The sequence below is a fragment of the Trichosurus vulpecula genome, chromosome 6 (genome assembly GCF_011100635.1).
Source record: "Trichosurus vulpecula isolate mTriVul1 chromosome 6, mTriVul1.pri, whole genome shotgun sequence".
Lineage (NCBI taxonomy): Eukaryota > Metazoa > Chordata > Mammalia > Diprotodontia > Phalangeridae > Trichosurus > Trichosurus vulpecula.
Window position 1 is genome coordinate 222,222,759 of NC_050578.1, and position 20,758 is coordinate 222,243,516.

General features: G+C 35.6%; 1 protein-coding gene across 2 annotated transcripts in view; it reads left to right on the forward strand.

Annotated features, from left to right (window-relative positions):
• PIK3C2A (phosphatidylinositol-4-phosphate 3-kinase catalytic subunit type 2 alpha) overlaps positions 1–20,758 on the forward strand; it is a 170,782-nt gene that overhangs the window by 118,451 nt on the left and 31,573 nt on the right. For both annotated transcript variants that reach the window (XM_036762752.1, XM_036762753.1), the window contains exons 13-21: positions 1,623–1,790; positions 5,320–5,431; positions 6,426–6,571; positions 9,067–9,255; positions 9,858–9,951; positions 10,383–10,477; positions 10,824–11,004; positions 13,299–13,403; positions 15,292–15,384. In XM_036762752.1, the coding sequence (XP_036618647.1) occupies positions 1,623–1,790; positions 5,320–5,431; positions 6,426–6,571; positions 9,067–9,255; positions 9,858–9,951; positions 10,383–10,477; positions 10,824–11,004; positions 13,299–13,403; positions 15,292–15,384 (1,183 nt within the window). The remainder of the gene's footprint in view (positions 1–1,622; positions 1,791–5,319; positions 5,432–6,425; positions 6,572–9,066; positions 9,256–9,857; positions 9,952–10,382; positions 10,478–10,823; positions 11,005–13,298; positions 13,404–15,291; positions 15,385–20,758) is intronic.

A 20,758-nucleotide genomic window follows, 5' to 3' on the forward strand; every position in this document is an offset into this window, starting at 1 on the left:
GTCCTCCCTTATATCAAACAAAAAATTAGACAAAACTACAAGTACATTGACTTAATTTGACAATATATGTAATATTTTGCCCTCTTAGTCCGTGATTTCTCTTTTGAGAGGACAGAAAGAAGTATAATTCATTATCTCTTCTTAGGGAATAAAATTGATTACTACAATGACTAAGAATTCTGCTTCTTTTTAGTGTAGTCTTTGTGTATATTTTTGTTTTTCATTCTTTCTTAGTTCATACACATCTTCAATGTGTGTCTCCGATTTCTTCATATTCATTATTTATTATTACGCAACAATTTTCCATTTCATCTACATAATTTGTTGGACCATTCCTCAGTGGATCGTATCCATTTTGTTTATAATTCTTTTTTATCACAGTGGTGCTGTAGTTTTGGATTTTGTTTTGTTTTATTTATTTATTTTGGCTTTTTTTATTTATTTTTTTTTTATTTGTCAGAGTATGAATTCTGTCTTTGACTTCACTGGGGTAAATGCCCAGTGGTGCCATCACTAGGTCAAAAAGTCTGGGCAGTTTAATAATTTTTCCTTATATAATTCTAAGTTGTTTTTCAGAACAACTGGATCAGCTCATTGCTCCACTAACAGTATTTTTGTGTGCCTGTCTTCTCATAACCTTTCCAGCATTGACTGTTTTTGTTTTTCATCATTTTTCGCAGTTTGAATGATATGAGACAAAACCTCAAAGCTGTAATTTACATTTCTCTTATTAGTGATTTGGTGATTATTTTTATATGCTTCGCAGTTCTTCTTTTGAAAACTTTTCATATTTTTCCCCTTTATTGGGGAAGGGTTTTTGCTAGTTTGTGTCAGTTTCTTCTATCTTGTGTATCAGATTTTTACCAATGACACTTGAGACAAGGATCCCTGCCCCCCCCACCCCGTTTTCAGTGGTTTCTCTTTTTATTCCAGTTTCACTGATTTGGGTTATGAGAAATTGTTTTCGTTTTATGTAATCAAATTGTCTACTTTGTCTTTTATGATTGCTTCTAGTCCTTATTTGGTTATGGATTTTCTTCCTTGGCATAGTTTTTAAAAGGTACTTTATTTTATTCTGATTTTTTATGGTGTTATCTTTTGTATTCCCCTGAAGCATATTATGGTGTATATGATATAAGATGTTGATTTAAACACAATTTCTGCGAAACTACCTTTTACTTTTCCCAGTATTTCCTATAAATTTAGTAGGGAGGTCTTTCCTCTGAAATTTATTTTGGTTTATCAAACATTGAGCTATTCTTTTCAGTTTCAGCTAATTATTGTCTATGTAGTCTGTTCCACTGATCTACTTTTCTGTTTTAACCAGAATATAGTTTTTGTGACTACTGTTTTTATAATGTGGTTTGATATCGTTTTCCTGCCTTCATTCCTGATTGAATAACATGTATTTAATGATTCTTTAAGGGAGGAGTATTTTAGGAATTTTGCATATTGTTGCGTTAAAGTTAAATAATATACAGATTATCTCCTTTAAAATGATGCAAAATAGAAGACAATTTTCAGAAACTGATATTTTTCACTATAGTAATGTCTATGAAGGTTTAAATGTATTCGTTTGACTTCTAATTATTTTTATTAACTGACCCATTTTTTCCTCACAGAATCATTTTCCCCATTCAGATCTCTCAATTACCATTGGAATCAATTCTTCATCTTACTCTTTTTGGAATTTTAAATCAAAATAGTGGAAGTTCCCCAGACTCTAATAAACAGCGAAAGGGACCTGAGATTTTAGGCAAAGTTTCTTTACCTCTTTTTGACTTTAAGCGGTAAGTGTTAGTTGAGCTGTAATTATTCTCAACTTGGGTAATATCTAAGGGACTTCTTTGTACTCCTCTTAGCTGTGATCTTTGTCAGTAAGATTTGTCATAATCTGTGCAGATACAATCATCTATAATAATATTTATGGGCACTAATATAATGATTTAAGGTTTATTTAATTTTGTATATTATTTCATATAGTCTTATATGGAACACAGATTACAACCCTTCCTATTCCTTAAGTAGCTGGTCTTAGTGATACGCTAGCTCAAAAATATTACTTGGTTGATAACCATTTGATAACTTTACTTTTTGAGGAGAAAATGCAAAAATTTCTTTCTTTTAACTTCCTATGATTGTAAGTAGCAGGGGTCCTAAGGCTCTGAAGCCTTGGTTTGGGTAATTGGAGATAAATAGATTGTTTATACTAAAACACTTGAAAGATTACTGATTTTGTTTGAAAAGGATTTCTGATAACCTTGGTAGCCTGATGTGGAGAAGGGTGCTCTGCTTTATTCCTGGCCATAGCAGCATCAGTGTGTACTTCACACATACCTCCCTTAGGCTCCAGGAAGCTATTTGAATAAACATAAACAATTCTGTTGCAGCATTATCATAAATCTTTACAAGCAAAAGCGTGGACTTGCCCACAGAGTTGTGTCTTGGACCCCTCTTGCAGTCTGAGGGAACCTTCAGACCCCTTCTCAGACTAGTCTTTTTAAATGCGTGAAATAAAATATATTGTGTTACAGAGTAAACCAGAGATTAGTGAAATAGTTAATATCTCTACACCCCCACCCCTTCCTGTTAAGAATCCTGCCTTAGAAGCTCAGACAGCTTAGATGACTGGCTTGGAGAAGTAACAGGCTCCTGTAGAATAGAGAAGCAAAACTTTTTCCTGACTTTTGGCACACTGCTTTCAGGGTGTGCTTTTAAGATTCATAATGTATGTTTCAGAAAGCTCCTGGAATATAAGATAGCTAAAGGGGAAGGGAGTATATTTTCTTTATATCTTTGGAAATTTTATATCCAGCTTGCCTTCTGTTAAAGCATACAAGAAACTGTTAATGGAGATTCAGCTAAATAATGCACTTCAGGGTTTGGTGATAGCATTTAGTGTTACAGTAGTACCTGAAAATTGATAAAGTGAAATGAGCGGAACCAGAGGAACAATTTGTACAACAAAGTAAAGATAGGGAACTTTGAAATATGTAGGACCTCTAATTAATGTAATAACCATTCACTTTAATGAAGGACTGATTACAAATATGTTGCCTTCCACCTGATAGAGAAGTGATAGACTCAAGATGCAGAATGACACATAGACTTTTGGTTATGATGAATGCAGGAATTTGTTTTGCTTGACTGTGCATATTTGTTACAAAGGTTGGTTTTTTTCCCCTTCAAAATAATTTTTTTAAGATGTCCCCAATGTTTATTCATTTGAAACAAATTAAAAAGGAGGCAATTATTTTCATTTATTCCTACCTCTCAATACATACTTAACCAGCTTGTGGTGATATGATCATCTAAGAAGTATCTAGATTAGAAGAAATAAACATGTTGCTATGTGTAGAGGGTGGAGAAATGTCAGCAACACTACTTAATAAGACTGAGTCTTAATATTCACAGAAGAGATGCCGCATGGCCCACTTGCATTTCTAAATCAATAATGGTAGGTTCTAAAGACTACTATTAACTAGAATGTAACCAAGATCCAAAGGCCATTTGCCTTTGGATGAAAACATCAAGACAGAGATGTGAAAGGGGAATTTTGGAAAAGAGACCGTCTACTTGAATTCATTGAACAGGCTTTAAAATGGATGACCAAAGAACATATTTATACATTTGTTTGCACATTAAGCAGGATTTTAGTATGATACTATAAAAAGGTACCAAAATCTTTTAATGGTACTGGAGGCATTAATTTCAGTAAGCAGAAAATTAATCTAGGGTATAGAGTTGTTTTATTGATGAAAACTATTGTGATATATTTGATTCTCCAGCTTAAAAAATAAACTTTTGAGCCAAATCAGTCTTCTCTATACATTTGTGGAATTTCTGGCATTATATATATATACTACTGTCATAGTTAATCTTTCTATAATATTACTTTATTATGCCAGTATTTTTAAAAAAAATAACTTAGAATGCTGTACTTAGCTTTCTTACTCATCAAAATATTTTTGAGTATTTTGAGTTATTTAGATGGATTTATGATTTCATCAGTGTGGGTACTGGGCACCTAAGCTAGAACAACTGAACTCCACCACCACAGTGTCAGTACTCTGTCTTACACAACCTGTAATTCTGTGTATTTTGTGTTTTTTTTTTAATTTCCAAAAATCTTCCACAGAATACGCATGGAGGCCTTCCTAACTTCATCTAACAGTGTCTCCTCCTTTACTCAAACCTACGATGATAAGATGGCCCTTCTCATTAATGCCAGCCCCTCTCTATGTGCTCTCTTCCCTCTTCTCCAGCATATTAACCTCACTATCTTCCTTTTCCTCTCGTGAATCTTCAATCTCTCTGCTGGTTCCTTCTGCCTATAAATACACCCCAAACTCCCCTTGCTTGAAAAAAAAATGCCCATTGAATCCTACTATCCTTGCTAGTTATCAGTCTATTATTTTTCTTCTGTTCCTCAGTCAAACTCTTTAAGAAAGTTATTTTCAGCCCTTCCACTTCTCTTCTCACTCTTCTTAATGCTCTGCAATATAATTTCCAACCTTGTTACTCAATTGAAACTGCTTTCTCCAAAGTCACCAGTGATCTCTTTTTTAATGAATAAAAATCTGTTTTCTTTCTCTTCCTCCATTTCTACTGAAAAATAAAAACAAAAACAACCCTTGTAACACACATGCATAGTAAAGCAAATTTCTGCATTGGCTATGTGCAAAAATATGTCTCATTCTGCACCCTCAGTTTATCCATGTCATTTGGTAGGTAACATGCATTGCTAATGGCCTTTTCTCCATACTCATGCTTCCTGACCATCCTGTAGCATTTTACACTGTTGACAAACATCTTCTCCTATATATTCTTCCCTCTCTGGATTTTTGTGAAACTGTTATCACTTGGTTCTGCTTGCTACCTATGTGACTGTTCCTTTTCAGTCTGCTTTGCTATAACATCTCTGTGTGACACCCACTAACTGTGATTGTACCACGGAGTTCTTTCTACTTCTGAGTTCTAGTCCTTACATCGCCAGATTTTAAATAGAATGTCCTATAGACATTGCAAACTTAATACATCTAAAACCGAACTCATTATCTTCTCTTCCCATCCACTAAAACCACCTTTCTTCCAAATTTCCTCATTAATATTGAAGGCATCATTATTCTTCCAGTCTTCAGGTTAATGAATAAATAGAATATTATTTAGTATCATTTAGGATAGAAAAATAGTGATTTCTTTGTGTATGGTAAATTTTTATGGTTTTTTTTTTTGTTTGTTTGTTTTGTTGTTTTTTGTTGTTTTTTGTTTTTTTGCTGCCTGTTCTTTTCATACTACTTCTATTTGTTTAACTTTTAGGTTCTTAACTTGTGGAACTAAACTTGTCTATCTTTGGGCTTCATCCCCTACACAACCTATACCTGGAATAACTCACAAAAAAGGACATGTAATGGAAAGGATAGTGTTACAGGTAATATTTTTTTTCTTGGCCTGCTTTTTGATCTAGTAATATGAAATAATTTGTTTATGGAACCAATATCTTTATACTGTAGGCATTAACTAGCATTAATTCTTAATAAAAAGGCATTCTTTTTGGTCTTAGTCTTAATGAAAATAATAGGTTTTATGTAAGTGCTGATTAATTTTTTGACAATTTTGTTAAACTTTTTTATGAAAAATGAACCTGAGTCCTTATCTCATGCAGTAAGTCCTAATGAGAAATACCAACAAAAACAGTCTAAATATTTCATGGATAAACTATATTGAAGAATGTTATGTAGGAAGAAAGCTTAATTAAAGCTTTCTTCAGGTTTCATCGTTGTGAATAGACCCCAAATGCACATCTAACCCTTGATGCCTTCGCCATCCATCTCACTTAATTACTGTGACTGAAAACATTGCTACCTAGTGGACAGTCCCTTGGTGATCAGCCTTTCTGAATTTAGCTAGGGCTGTACTTGGGCAACAGACATACAGTACTCAAGCTTGTATACTGAAAGCTTTTTTTGCTTGCTTGTTATCTACCAGAGCTTGTACTCTATGAACATATCCTTCCAGAACCTAGGGTTACTTCTGCCACAGTGAGATAACAGGAAGGACCTCAGCTGCGGTCTTAATTAGATTTTGGTCCTTAGCTACTAAAAAGGGTTGCTTTTCTGGGTCACAGAGTAGTAAGCTGATGCACTATCAATCTGGAAAGAGATAAATAGTATTTTTCTTTGTCCCCCTGCTTGTGATATATCGTATTTTCATACTTTTTTCAATGTCAATCAGTTTTGCTGATTGTTTTTCTTGTTATATGGGTTGATTCCCTGGGAGTGGGGAAGGGAATGGTACAAGGGGAAATTTAGGCATTGTGAAAACAAGAGATACCAATAAATATTTTCTTAAAAAAAGAAAGTCAACATCTACAGTTTTGTTTGCAACTCAGAAACTGAAGGTTGGCTTTTGTTTAATTTGTGAAGGTTGACTTTCCTTCCCCTACATTCGATATCATTTATACAACGCCTCAAGTTAACGGTAGCATTGTACCACCGCAGTGCTTAGAAACGCTGGAAAAAGATACAAGAGGAAGACTTCTTGCCATTCTTTCCAGAGATTCTTCATTTGGGTAGGTTTCTTTTCATTTATTTTCAGCATTGATGCCTTGATACCTAACTCAGGTGATGTACGGTCTTAATTGTATAATAAATTCTTTAATTTTAAGATATTTACAATGTGCTTGATAAATATAGTTTTATAACACTTTCTAATTTAAATGTAATAAAATATTTTAAGGTCTTTAGATAATAGACCTTGCTGCTTTCAACCTACCTCTTCCTTTTCCAGTCTGTCAAATTGTTCTTTGAGCAATCTTCCTGTTTTGACCATGTCATTCCCTTACCCAGTGGAAGCAGTGGCTCCCCATTGCCTACCAAATGCCAGATAAAGTATAAAATCCTGATTGTTGCATTGATGACCCTCCCCATCTTTCTTCCACCTACTTTGCCAGCCGTATATCATGTTCTTCCCCTTCATATGCTCCACATTCTATCAGAGCTGGACTAATTTCTGCCACCTTGTTCTTCTCCAGCATTTATCAGTCAGTCAGGTATTTGTGAAGCACCTACTATGTCCCAGGCACAGTGCTAGTAGGTGAGAATGTAGTGCAAAGAGTGAAACAAAATCTGTTCCCAAAGACTCTGCATTCTTGATGGGGGAAACAACAAATATATGCAAAAAAAAATCTATACTAAATAGAAAATGAACAAATAAAATATATACAGAGGAGTTCAGTACAAGTTAATGTAACAAAAATAGTCTGAGAATTCATTGATTAGGTAGTGCTGCCAGTCATACAATCAAGATGGAGAGATAGGGATAAACTTACAATTATCACTGTATATACAAAAAGTCAGTGACTGACCCTGACAATCAGTTTTTAGCTTCATTAAATAGGTTTTGATTACATAAGCAAGATGGGTACAGTGGAATTTCGAAGTGCAAATAAGGGAATAAGCCAATAATCAAAGGATTTGTTCTGTGAAGTTTGGATTCAGTCAAAGGGCTGCACGGGAGGACCTAGAGGGCCACATGTGGCCTCGAGGATACAGGTTCCCTACCCCTGGAGAGAATCATCATCCGCATAGAAAAGATAGTTCAACCCACAGGAGCTGATGTAGTTACTGAGAGAAGAGTATCTAGAACTGAACATTGGGGAACACTCACAGTTAGGGTGTGTGATATGAATAATGAGTCAGCAAAAGAGAGTGGGAATATTTGTTTAGACAGGAAAATCAAGAGAACGTAATGTCATAAAAACACTGAGAGAAGGGGGTGGTCAGATGCCACAAATAAGTTGAAAATGATAAGAATTGATTTCTCAATTAAGAGATCATTGGTAACTTTGGAGAAAGCAATTTTCTTTGAGTGATAGATGAAGTTGAAAGCTAGATTAAAAAGTACTGCCTTCCTCTTCAAAGTTACCTGGTATTTGATTTGTGTTGTTTCCTCCTTCCCCCATTAGAGAGTAAGTTCCTTTAGGGCTGAGACTACTTTATTTTTGTCATCATGTCCCCAGTACTTGACATATAATAGGTGCTTATTGATTTATTTACCTTACCTTGGTCCTCTTTATGAGTGGCAGCAGAAAAGGTGGGTGTTGCTAAGCAAATGAATGTTACAAGCAAAGGAAAATGTTTAGTCTACTTCATAGGTTGCTAACTAATTTCAAGCATGTTTTATAATCCAATAGGATATATAGCTAGTTTTCATAGTACTAGAGCTGGTAAGGACCTTAGAGGTCATCAATTCCCATTCTCTTGTTTTGTATGAAGCTCTAGTTTCCAAAGTTGAAGGGACCTACCCCATCTCACCTGGGGAATAATTTTTTGTTGTTGTTCAGTTATTTTAGTCGTGTCTGACTCTTCATGACTCCATTTGGGGCTTTCTTGGCAAAGATGAGGAAACTGAGGCAAACAGGGTTAAGTGACTTGCCCAGGGTCACACAGCTAGTAAGTATCTGAGGCCAGATTTGAACTTGGGTCTTCCTGATGATTCCAGGCCCAGTGCTCTATCCACCATCAGTAGAGGCAAAATTCAGAATCAGAGCTCTACCAATTCCAACACTAGCATTCTTCGTATAAAATGCCACTATGACTTGTTTCTCTATCCAGAGTCATTCTTTATGTTACTGTAATGTGACAAAACTACATTTCTTTAAAATTGTTTTCATAAGTAAGACTTTCCTTGAAGGTTAGATTGATTCTCTCCTATTTATGACAAACTGATGTTTTCTTGTCATTCCTTTTTGTTACTGAAAACAGCTCATATTTATGTAGTATTTTAACTTACAGAGTGTTTTGTTTATTTTTAAATTTGATCCTGATGAGCTAGCGTATTTCAGTATTATTATCCCAATTTTAGATATAAGGATACTCCTAATGTCCGAGGCACAACTGAAACCCACATTCTCCAACACCAAATCCAATGTCCCTTCCACACACTACAGTTAGTACAGCATTTCATTCATTAGGTGGCTGCTCTAGAGTTATTTCTTTTGATTTTGCAATCTTTGAGATTCATGTCACTATTATAACACTGAGAATTTGATTTTATTATATATAGACTTTCTAAAGAAGATAAAGCCTTTTTGTGGGAGAAACGTTATTATTGCCTTAAGCACCCAAGCTGCCTTCCAAAAATACTAGCAAGTGCCCCAAACTGGAAATGGGCAAATCTTTCTAAAACATACTCATTACTTCAGCAGTGGCCACCATTGCCTCCGTTGAATGCCCTGGAACTGCTGGATTCAAAGTAAGTTCAAATATGAGAATATATTTAATTAATATTTCTATTAAGTTTTGAATGAGTTGTTAGACTTTTATGTGAAAGTACCTTTTACCGTAGTACAAACAAATATTTTTTCTTTGATGCTTTACACCATTTATCTAACCAGGTTTGGAAAGATTGTTGCATTCATTTAAAATAGCTTAATTAATAGGTGTTTTTTTTTTTAATAAAAGCAAAAACATAAGCAAACCCATGGCTCTTTTCAATAAAGTTTCTATCACCCTCCTGTTTAAAGCACTATAAGAATTTCTCAAAGAAAATTATATTGGAGAGATATTTATAAAATGTTTTCAGGTGTTTTACATATAACCTTAATGAAAATTTTAAGTTAAATGAATTTCTGCATTATGGAGCACATATTCGATAATGAGTGCTTAAACTATTTCTGGGAATGCTGACATTTTCAATAAAACAAATCCATGTGACATGATAAAATTTCCTTCCAGAAAAGGAGCATATATATCTCTCTACAGATAACATGCTACATGGGTACAAAATATGTTTGTATAGGTATATTTCTTCCAGCATTAAATTGAAGCCTAACTTGTTCTTTCCTATTTTTCCAGATTTGCCGATCAGGAAGTGCGGGCCCTGGCTGTAAACTGGATTGAGGCAATTAGTGATGATGAGCTAACTGATTTCCTCCCACAGTTTGTACAGGTGAGCTTGGTTGTTTTTCTCACTTCATAATGTCATAATAGGTAGCATTTCTTAAGGCCTCTAAAATTTGTTCTAAGGTGCACAGTGCCTGGCTCACAGTAGGAGTGTAATGAACCTTTTCTTTCTTCTTTCCTGTAAGAGGTGTTATGGCATAGTGGATACAGAGATAGCCTTGGTGCTAGGAAGACCTGAATTCAAGTCCTGCCTCTAACACATACCGTGTGCATGACTCTGAGCATGCTCCCCAACCTCAGTGTTTTAAGCAACTTTCCAAGATTACAATTCCAGAGTAATGTTTGACCTGTGTTGAGAGAGGGCAGTTCTTATATGAGAGTACCATATACCAGTGAAATCACAGGTCTAGTCCTTGTCTCATTCCTTCGTAGGCAAATAAAGATCGTTTTTAATAGTGCTTTTCTTTTCTCCCACAGGCTTTAAAGTATGAAATTTATCTGGACAGTTCATTAGTGAGATTCCTCTTGTCCCGGGCATTGGGAAATATTCGTATAGCACACTACTTATATTGGTAAGAATTCAGTTTCACAAAGTATTTGATTTTTTAAAGTTATATTAATGGTACATTAGAGAATTTACCTTTTTGAACAGTGTTTTTAGTTTTAATTTACTATAGATTCGAAAGCTTGTATTGAAGAATAAAAATGCTGTTGTATTAAATTGAGAAATTACATTACATGAATGTATGGCATATAACACTGAAGTAATTTTTAAAGGCTTTTTGGTGCAATGTATTGGATAATGAGTTTATTATAAGGCTAAACATTTCTGAATATGATAAATGAGTCTCCTTAGATTGATTTTTGAAAATTTAATTAAATTTTCGAGATGATTTGATGCAATACTTACTATAACAGGCTACTGAAAGATGCCCTGCATGATGCACAGTTTGGTGTTAGATACGAGCATATCCTGGGAGCCTTCCTGTCAATTGGAGGAAAGGGGCTAAGAGAAGAGCTCTTAAAGCAGACAAAACTTGTACAACTTTTAGGAGGAGTGGCAGAGAAAGTCCGACAAGCCAGTGGATCGGCTCGGCAGGTATGTACCTGTACATCCCTCTGTGAAGATTGTGGCAGTATTGGTGCTTTCTGTGACTGAAGACCTGATTTTATTCCTGTGTGTTATGGGAAAATATTGTGATAAAGTAGTAGTCCAGGACTTTTTCAAGTTTAAGTCAATTCAGTCTAATTTAGCAAACAATTATTAAATGACTTTTATGTGCAAGGTGCTGGGAATAAAAAGATAAAAATTAAATGGCCTCTGCCGTCAAAGTGCTTAAGTTTTATGGGGAGATACAACACAGATAAATACATACAGTGTTGTTATTAGTAAGTACAGGGTTGTCATGAGGATCATATGAAATAATAAGAATTGTAAAGCACTTAGCACAGTGCCTGGCACATAGTAAGCTATATATAAATGTTAGCTATCATCATTATTATTATTGTTAGTAGTAGTAGTTGTAGTAGTATTGTAAGATAGAACCTACCTATGCTTAGAAACTTAGGAATTATCAGGAGAAAGTCTGCTCCAGAAATGAATCAACCATCTGGGTCAAGTTTGGAGAGTGGCTAGATTGGTTGGTTTGCCTGGAAAAGTTTGCAATGAACAGGAGTAATATAAAATAATATTTTAAAAGTGATGAATCATATTTTGGAGAGATTTAAATGCCAGACTGAGGAGTCATAGAGGCAATAGAGATCTGCTGAAGATTTTTCAGTAGGAGAGTAAAAATGCTCAAACGTGTGTTTTAGGAATAATTGTTATGATATTAGAGAGGAAAGAGACTAAAAATTAGGAGACTAATTAGGAAACTATTGTAAGTTTAGGTGAGAAGTGGTGAGAGCCTGAACTTGGGTGCCCTACCTAAACAATTCTGGACAAATATTCATATTATTCAGTATTGGTAGGAAAAAAGTTTCTACATCCTACCTCAATAACTCATTCTACTGTTGGACAACTTCTACTCCAATTAATCATATTCTTCTTTGGGGGTTTCTAGTCTTGATTTTACATTAAACACACATGTTCACAAACTTCTTGTGACGTAATGACATTCAGAACTTTGGAGCATGAATCTTCTCTTAACACATTTAGGCAAGTACTCACCTAGCCTCTCCTTGAAGACTTTTTGTTATAGAAAGCTCAGTACTCCCCAAGGTACCCTTTCTTTTTAATAACTTTAATCTTAAAGAATTTCTTCCTTGTATTTGAGATTAAAACTGCTTCACTATACCTCCAGACCACTGGCTTTGGTTCTGCCTATTCGTAGTGCCAAGCAGAATAGGAAAAATCTTTCTTCTGTTAGAATCATTAAAATATTTCAAGACTGTGATCATATCTCCCCCTTAAGTCTTCCTTTTCTAGGCTAACTCCCCATCTCCTTCAGCCATTCATTCCTATCAATGTCCTTGAAAATTCATTCTCCTACACATACTTATATGTGTGTGTGCATATACATGTATATACACACAAAAGTACATATATATGTGGGAGGGGAGAGGGAAGGGGGGGGGGAGAGAGAGAGAGAGAGAGAGAGAGAGAGAGAGAGAGAGAGAGAGAGAGAGAGAGAGAGAGAGAACAAGAACATGTGTGCAAAATATTCGGCATTTTCTGTGATAGCAAAAAAAAAACCAATCAACAAATGTTTACTTATTGCCTATTGCGTTCTGAGCACTGTGATAGATTCTAAGATACAAGTACAAAAGATGAAATAATCCTTACTTGTAAAGAGCTTAGTTTCTAGTGGAAGACACAAAAAGTACTTTATCTATCTATAGAGTAAATATAAAATTAGTAAATAGACATATATATGAAATATAAAGTAGGTTATTAGGGAGGGAACTTTCATTTAAGAAGATCAGGAAAGGCTTCATGCAGGAGATGGTATTTGAGCTATGTCTTGAAGGAACAGGAATTCTCTGAGGCATAGGTGAGTTGAGAGTGCATTCCAGGTTTGGGGATAACAAAAACCCTTCCTTCCTTCCTGTGACTAAGAAATGTTCATTATTTGAGTCCACCTGTAGTGTTAGAGATAATGGCCCAGACTTCTTTGGATAACAAATCAGATATCTTTGAAGAATGAATTGGTAGTATAAAGACACTAGACCAGATTCTCTGGTGTACACCTGCATTCTTCAAGGGTAACAGATTTTCTTTGACATAAGAATAGAGTAATGATTAACAAAGAGAACAGCATTTCTAAATTTAATTCATTACAAGATAGCTGAATTTATGAGCTAATTAATCAGTGTCAAATAGTATCAGTTGAAAAGTGATAAAGAATCAATCTGATTATTTCACATACATTTAGATGCATGTCTTTTTCATAGGTTGTCCTCCAAAGGAGCATGGAACGTGTACAGTCCTTTTTCTTAAGAAATAAATGTCGTCTCCCTCTCAATCCAAGTCTTGTGGCAAAGGAACTGAATATTAAGGTATGATATAATATACATTTATATTGACATCACATTTTCAAACAGTCAGCACAAAGAAGGCATTAGACAGGTAGAGGTATGATGATGTAGCTGATAAATTACATGGATAACTTTTAACCCAGATATAGAAAAATTCCTGTACATATTTCATCAAATCTGTTTGTTAATGACCACATAGACCCTACTGAAATTTAAGGAACCATTTAAAATCATTCAGAACCAACTGCAGAATTAACATATTTTGAAAAAGACCCAATAATGATGTGAATATCATGTCATCCATGAGAATAAAACAAAACAATGGATCCATTAAAAGTATACTTCTAAGACGCACAGGGTCTGAGAACTTTTGCTTTTGTTAAAGAGAGCAGATATGTATGAAATGAATCAGTTTCTACTTGTTGTTAGATCATTTAATTTCTTAGTTCAGGACTTAGAACCTCTACTTCTATTTGTTGTGTTAAACATTGTGTATAGCATGGAAATCCGAGAGAGCAAAGAAGGTAAGTATCTTCCTCATACTTGTGTGAACATTGTAGTATTGTTATACAAGCTTATGTATCTGCAGTGTAGTTTATGAAAACCCAAAGAATCGTAGATCATTCATAGACTTTCAGAGTTGGAGGGGACCTTAGTGTCTATTAGTTCAGCACTTACCTGAATGAGAATCTCCTCCACCAGATAACCAACAAGTGGTAAGTTAGTCTACTACTCTGGTGCTTAGCACAATGCCTGGTACATAGTAAGTACTTAATAAATGTTTATGCTTGACTAATTGGTAGCCAGCCTTTGTAGGGAGACCTCTGATGAACAAAGCCCACTACCATTCATGGCAATTCATTATACTTTTAGATAACTATAATTTTTAGTTTTTATTTAATCAAGCCTAAATATACCTATTTGAAACTTCTAATTATTGCTTTTAGAGTGCAGAATTTAATATGGTACCTGTACCATTTTGATTTAACATGGTAACTGTACAATGTTGAAGTCTCGTAATGAGTGTCTGAGTTGTATAAACAGAGTTTCATAAAAAAATATTGTAACCTTGAAGTTTTTTTAGCTGGCTTTTTTATTTTTATTTTTTTAAATTAACTCTGGATTAAAAAAAAAAAGACGGTCAGAGACCTACTGGTTGCAAGTAAAGTGACTGAGTTAATGTGGGGAGTTTCATGCTAAAAGCTCTGCCTTCTCTCCATCATACCCCTACCTGCAGGTGCTCTGCCCAAAAGAATGTAAACTTTGATTGCTGAAACCTGGCAAGAGATCTTGGGGTTTTATGGGCTAGATTTTTTTTCTTAAGGACCATGCCTTAAACCCAAATCACTCTGGCTCTCTTTGATTGGCCAACAATAGATCCCAGGCCAAGCCCCACTTGGTTATTGTTTGGTCCCTGATTGGCCCACAATGAATGTAAATAGCAGTTGTTTCTATTTTGGCTGGAAACCTTGAAGGTCTTCCCCTTCCCATTGGTTTTTTTGTTTGTTTTGTTTTTTGACCAAGTAAAAGAGGCCATTCTCTGCCTCATTTCTTAATCACTAAGTCTTATCACTGAATGGGTATTGCCTCAGTCATACTGAGACCTGTTAAAAACCTTAGCTTAAAAGGCCAAGGTCTTTGAGCCAGTTGACTCAGATGGCTGTGGAGAAGAAAATGAGGTTGGTGACTTTGCACAGCTCTCCCTCACTTAAATCCCTCACTTGCAAGTCATGGCGTCACCTCCCTCATGTCATGGTCCTTTTTGAGAACAAAGGAGAAACAACAAAATAACTGCTACTAATTACTCTCACTGGTGCTTTGACTTGCACAAGTAAAGGGAAAATGCCTAGTGATGTTATACCCATTCCTGCATTAATCTTCCCATATTTAATACACATTATATTTGCAGACATGTTCCTTCTTCAGTTCTAATGCAGTTCCCCTGAAAGTCACAATGGTGAATGCTGATCCTTTAGGGGAGGAAATCAATGTCATGTTTAAGGTGAGGTTTTCTTCTTTCTAGAAGAAAAAAGAAGAAATGAGTGTGTTTTATTTTCAGTTATGTTTTCTAACCATTTCTTAAATAGAGTTCACTTAATGTATCATGGATTTATTAGCCTCATTTGTGCTTTCTTTCTTCTTAGTTATTTTTTAAGTTTATAATTTAAAGCAAAATTGCTTTCTACTAACAGTGTCTTTGGAGTCTACTCATTCTGTAAGCTGCCTTGTTGTCTGTGTGTCTCATGTCTTCATTGCTCCTTGACTAAGGCTTCTAGTCATTTGTAGGCCCAATCATATAAGAGGAAAGGAAATGAAGAGAAGAGAACAGTCTAGGCTGCAGCCCTATTGTAATCATGGGAAAATGGAGGCTAAGCCATAGGCCATGGCTGAGAGTACTTATGGAAAAGTACTTATTACTTACAGGAAACGTATTAGGCTCAAATAGAATCAACAGTATCCTAAATGGTGATTTGATGATTTTCGTTAAAATCAATTTTTTTAGAATTACTAAATCTAGGACCTCTATTTTGGAAAGCACTACTCACTAGAAAATATATAATAACTTTGTCTTTGAAATTACATATCCCAGAGCCTCATGTGTGTAATGTAGGACAAAGCTCCACATGACCAGAAACATCCTCAGAAAGGACAATGGAAGCCATAGTGATGCCTCTGATAGAATGTTTACAGATTTAAGAGAGTCATAATTTAGCCCAGATAGTCTACACATTGACTAGTAAAGAATAAAAGCATAGAAGGAATAGGCTTGGTTGTGGTCTGTGAAGAAGGAAGGCCATTTCTTACTCATGTACACATATATTGTCATTGAATTCATAATGTTCAAACTGGTAAAAGTACTAATGAAGGAGACAGAAATGTAAGAAGGTAAAAACACTAGCAACTAACTAGAGAAGGAAGAAGACACCGTTCAATCCTAATGACTTTTAGATAAGACAAGGCTCTGGTTAGTAATAGAGAAGGAAAGCAGTTGTAAGATGAATCATATGATGATATTTGTGATCGAATTTTTCATTAAGAGAGATTTAGGTAGTAACATTAACAAAGAAAAAATTTACATGATAGACGATGTAACCTGTGCTTTCTCTAAACACATTTCCTTTTGACTTAAACTGCTAATTTTTTAATAGTTGGGAGCATTTTAGTTTCCACCTTGATTTTTGTAGAAGTATACAACTTAGTAAAATAAATTGGTCTATTAAAAAACTTTTAGCCATATTAATCCATTGAGGAGGGAAAACAGGTCAAAACTATCTCTCTCTCCACCTCTATACACACTCACATGCGCGCACGCGCGCACACACACACACAGTTGCAAAATAGTAATTTTGTGTATGTATATATATACATACACATACAGAGAGAGAGTCTTGATCAAATATCAATAGAACAAATATATGCTGACAGTAATACATTTTAAAGGCACTCAAGAATTAATTGCCAAGATATCTCAAAGATAGGAATATTCCAAAAGAGTAGAAATGATTATGAAATAGCTTTTTTGGGGGAGGATTTTGCCACAGGGGAGCACAACTGAGAATGCAGTAGTAAATACCAGTCTACTTTATTTCATATCTCTATGAAAATAGTCTGTGAATGCCTTGATGATATCCTACATAGAAACATGCAAAGGAAACTGTCAGACTTTGCATGCTGTCTGTAGAAGACTGCTTCTTTATGGTCATATTACTGACTGTGAGAGCTAAAGAATATATAATCTTACTATTTATACATTCCAACAAAATATTTTATTCTTTGAACACTTTCTTCAAAGTTTTTCCTCTAACTCCTATTAAAATTATGAAAGTTTCAAGGCAGAAGAACCAAAATGGTGGAGTAGCAGGAAGTAGAGCTGAGCTTCCCTTTCCTCCGGGCAACTCCTTCACATAAATCCAGAAAATGCATCCAAGACAATTCTAATGAGGAAATAGAAGGAAAAGTCACAGTGACTCATTTTTCCATTCTAAGTTGGCATAAGGAAAAAGTGGGGTTTGCAGACACTGAAGAGTTTGGTTAGAAGTGTGGGGCTTTGTGTGGCATTACAGCATCCAGATAGAGGCTTTCTGCCCAGGTATTATGGGGCCTCAGATCCATAATGTGGCAGAGGGTGACAACAGGTACCAAATGGCAGCTTTGTCACCAACTGCACCATTCCAAGTCACTGATCCAGGAAAGACGGAGGAAGGAACCTGCAACCAGGAGTGGCATTTTAGGAGTAGTTTCAGGCTTTAGCCTATTTACTGAGAAAAGTACAGAAGAATGTGTAGAAACATGCATTAGTGGTGTGGCTTATACTTCAGGTACAGAATAAGGACTCATTTCTAGCATCTAACCACATCTGAAGCCTGCAGAGGGATAACTTAGGACAGAAATCTGAGACCAAAGGGAAGCCTACAGCTCTGTCAGTTTGAAGCAGTGGCATTTCCCAGATGGCTGATAGGGGCTGAGTATAGTGGCATTTACTGTTGTACAGATCCAAACTCAGACCAGGAAAGAATTTAGACCACAGAGGAAGCAATCCAATTTTACCTTAGCTCGGACCACTTTCGGAACACTGAAGCGTTGGTCTGAAATCCTAGAATAATGTAAAACTTAGCACCCACAAAAAGCAGCAATAAAATCAACCCAAACCTTCCCTCCAGAAGTGCACAGAAGCTAGCCCTCATGTCAGGTTTGAAGTCAGTAAATATGCTGGAAGAATGGGCAAACAAAAAAAAAAGAGGAATCCAACCATAAAGAGCTCGTGTGGCATCAAGGAAGCTAAAGACACCAACCCAGATGATGATGACTCCAAAACATCATATTGCAAGAAATCTTAAAAGAAAAGTATACAGATCTCTTAGAACCAGAGGACAAAGTGGAATTCAAAATCCAGAGCTTCCAGATCAAAGAAAAAAAAATACTGCAATCAGCCAGAAAGAAAGAATTCAAGTACTAAGGAGCCACTGTCAGAGTCACACATGTTAGAGCAGCAGCCCCCAAAAAGGAGTGGAGAGCTTAGAATATGATATTCCAGAAGGCAAAAGATCTTGGCTTACAGCCAGAAAAATTCACCCAGAAAAACTAACTGTAATGCTGTAGAGGGAAAAAAATGGGTTTTTAATGAAGTAGAAGACTTGCAAGCATGCTGGATGTAAAGACCAGAGTTGCAGAAACACTTGGAGGGGGGAAGGCAGGGCAATTGGGGTTAAGTGACTTACCCAAGGTCACCTTGAAATCAGATCCTCCTGACTCCAGGACTGGTGCTCTACTCACCGTGCCACCTAGCTGCCCCATGCCTTGATGATTTTAAGAGAAGAGTAGAAAGAGAGAAGAAGATAAATATTTTTGTGGGGGGAGGATGTAGGTTAGAGAAAATTATTTCATAATCACTGTGAATAAGTATGCATTTGTACAAACAGTAGAGAAAGTGGGGGACAATAGCTGACTCTTGAGCCTCAGTTATTTGACCTGGTCAAAGGAAGGAGGAATTGGGGTAACTAGGTATTGGAGTGAGTACAGCACCAGGCCTGGAGTCAGGAGGACCTGAGCTCAAACCTGACCTCAGACACTAGACACACTAGCTGTGTGACCTTGGGCAAGTCACTTAACCCCAATTGCCCTGCCTCCCCCCCAAAAAAGGAAGGTGGAATGTACAAACAGAACTGAATACAGAAATACATTTCAATCGATAATAAAAGAGGAGGAAAGGGGAAAAGGAGTTTTAAAGGGAGGCTAGATTAAGGGAGGGATTAATCCTAAGCAATACAAGCTCTAAGAATATTAAAAAATATTTTTAGCTCTTTGAGGTGGCAAAGAATGAGAATTTGCCAGTGCTCATCAATTTGGGGAACAGCTGAACAAATTATGGTATATAAATGTCATGGAATTCTGTCACACTATAAGAAATGTGATGAGAATGGTTTCAGAAAAACCTGAAAGACTTGTGTTAACTGATACAGAGTGAAGTGAACAAAATCAAGGGAACAATTTATACAGTGACGACAGTGTTCTAAAGGCAAGCAACTTTGAAAGAATTAAGAACTCTTATCAATGTAGTGACCAAACATGATTCCAGGGGATGAATGATGAAACAAACATATTACCCAAGTCCTGCACTTAGAGTGCAGAATGAGACATATATTTTTTGCCATAGGTGGTGTGGAAATTTGTTTTGTTTGACTATACATGTTTGTAATGGATTTTTTCTTTCATTCATAATGGGGGCAAGGAGGAGATAGGAGAGAATAAAAGGGAGATATTTTTCTGATTAAAAAATGTGACTTTAAAACAGTCATAAATTTCTGAGGCTGCAGGGAGAATTTCATTCAACAATCTCACTGTGCATCGTCAAGTCAAACAGATGTGTTTGTCTTCCACTTCATTTTTCTTGTATGAATTGTTAGTGTGATCTTTTTTTATGTAGTTGTTGATTTCATTAAGTAGGTTTTGCAGTGTTTTCGGTATTTGTTCCTTACAGTAATATCTGTGAACAGCAACACTTGAACAATCTCACTATCGATAGGGAATTCTTCTTTTGTTTAGATTTTGTGCAAGAGATATTGTTTGATTCTGGCAAAAAGAAAAAAAAATATTAGGTGGACATAACTTCAAATCATCAAAACCATAATCTTCTAAGAGCTAAAATTACAAATAACCCAAAAGAGGGAGAAAGATGGATGGTAAACATTAACTGACTTCAGCCAAGTTTCATTGACTCCTATACAGTAGTACACAAAGTAATGAGAAGTTCTTGAGGATGTGTTCATGTATCAAGAATGAGAATAAGTGGATAGCCCTTAAGATGTTAACATAAGAGGAAGACCTTCTGCATGAGTAGAGCCTCCTTGCAGAAATGCGTAAACAGCTGCTCAACACTGGAAGTCATAAAGGGGGTTGTAGATTTAGAACTAGAAGAGGTTTAGAAGACATCAAGTTCAAATCTTTAATTCAAACCCTTTCAGGTGAGGACCTTGAGGTCCAGAAAGATCTAACCCAGGTTTACATAGTAAGTTGAAGAATTGTGATTTGAACTTAGGCCATCTATTCATAAATTATTTTTTTCTATTATACACTAATTGTCCACCAGAGTACTTTATAGAAGCCTTTGTTGTCATATATTGTCATAGATTAAGTACTTGAAGGTCATCTAGTTAAACACCCTCATTTAAAGATGAGAAAATTGAAGCCCAGAGATTAATTTTCTCAAGGGTACAAACCTTTGGGCTTCCAATCTAGTGTGTTTTGCACTACACCAAGCATAGAAATTTAAGTAATTTTAACTAGAAAATTTTAGTTACTCAAAAGGTCATCTATATATTATAAAATAGTATGTGCCTAGGGATAGGGAAGTACCTTACAGATTTGTATAGAAATGA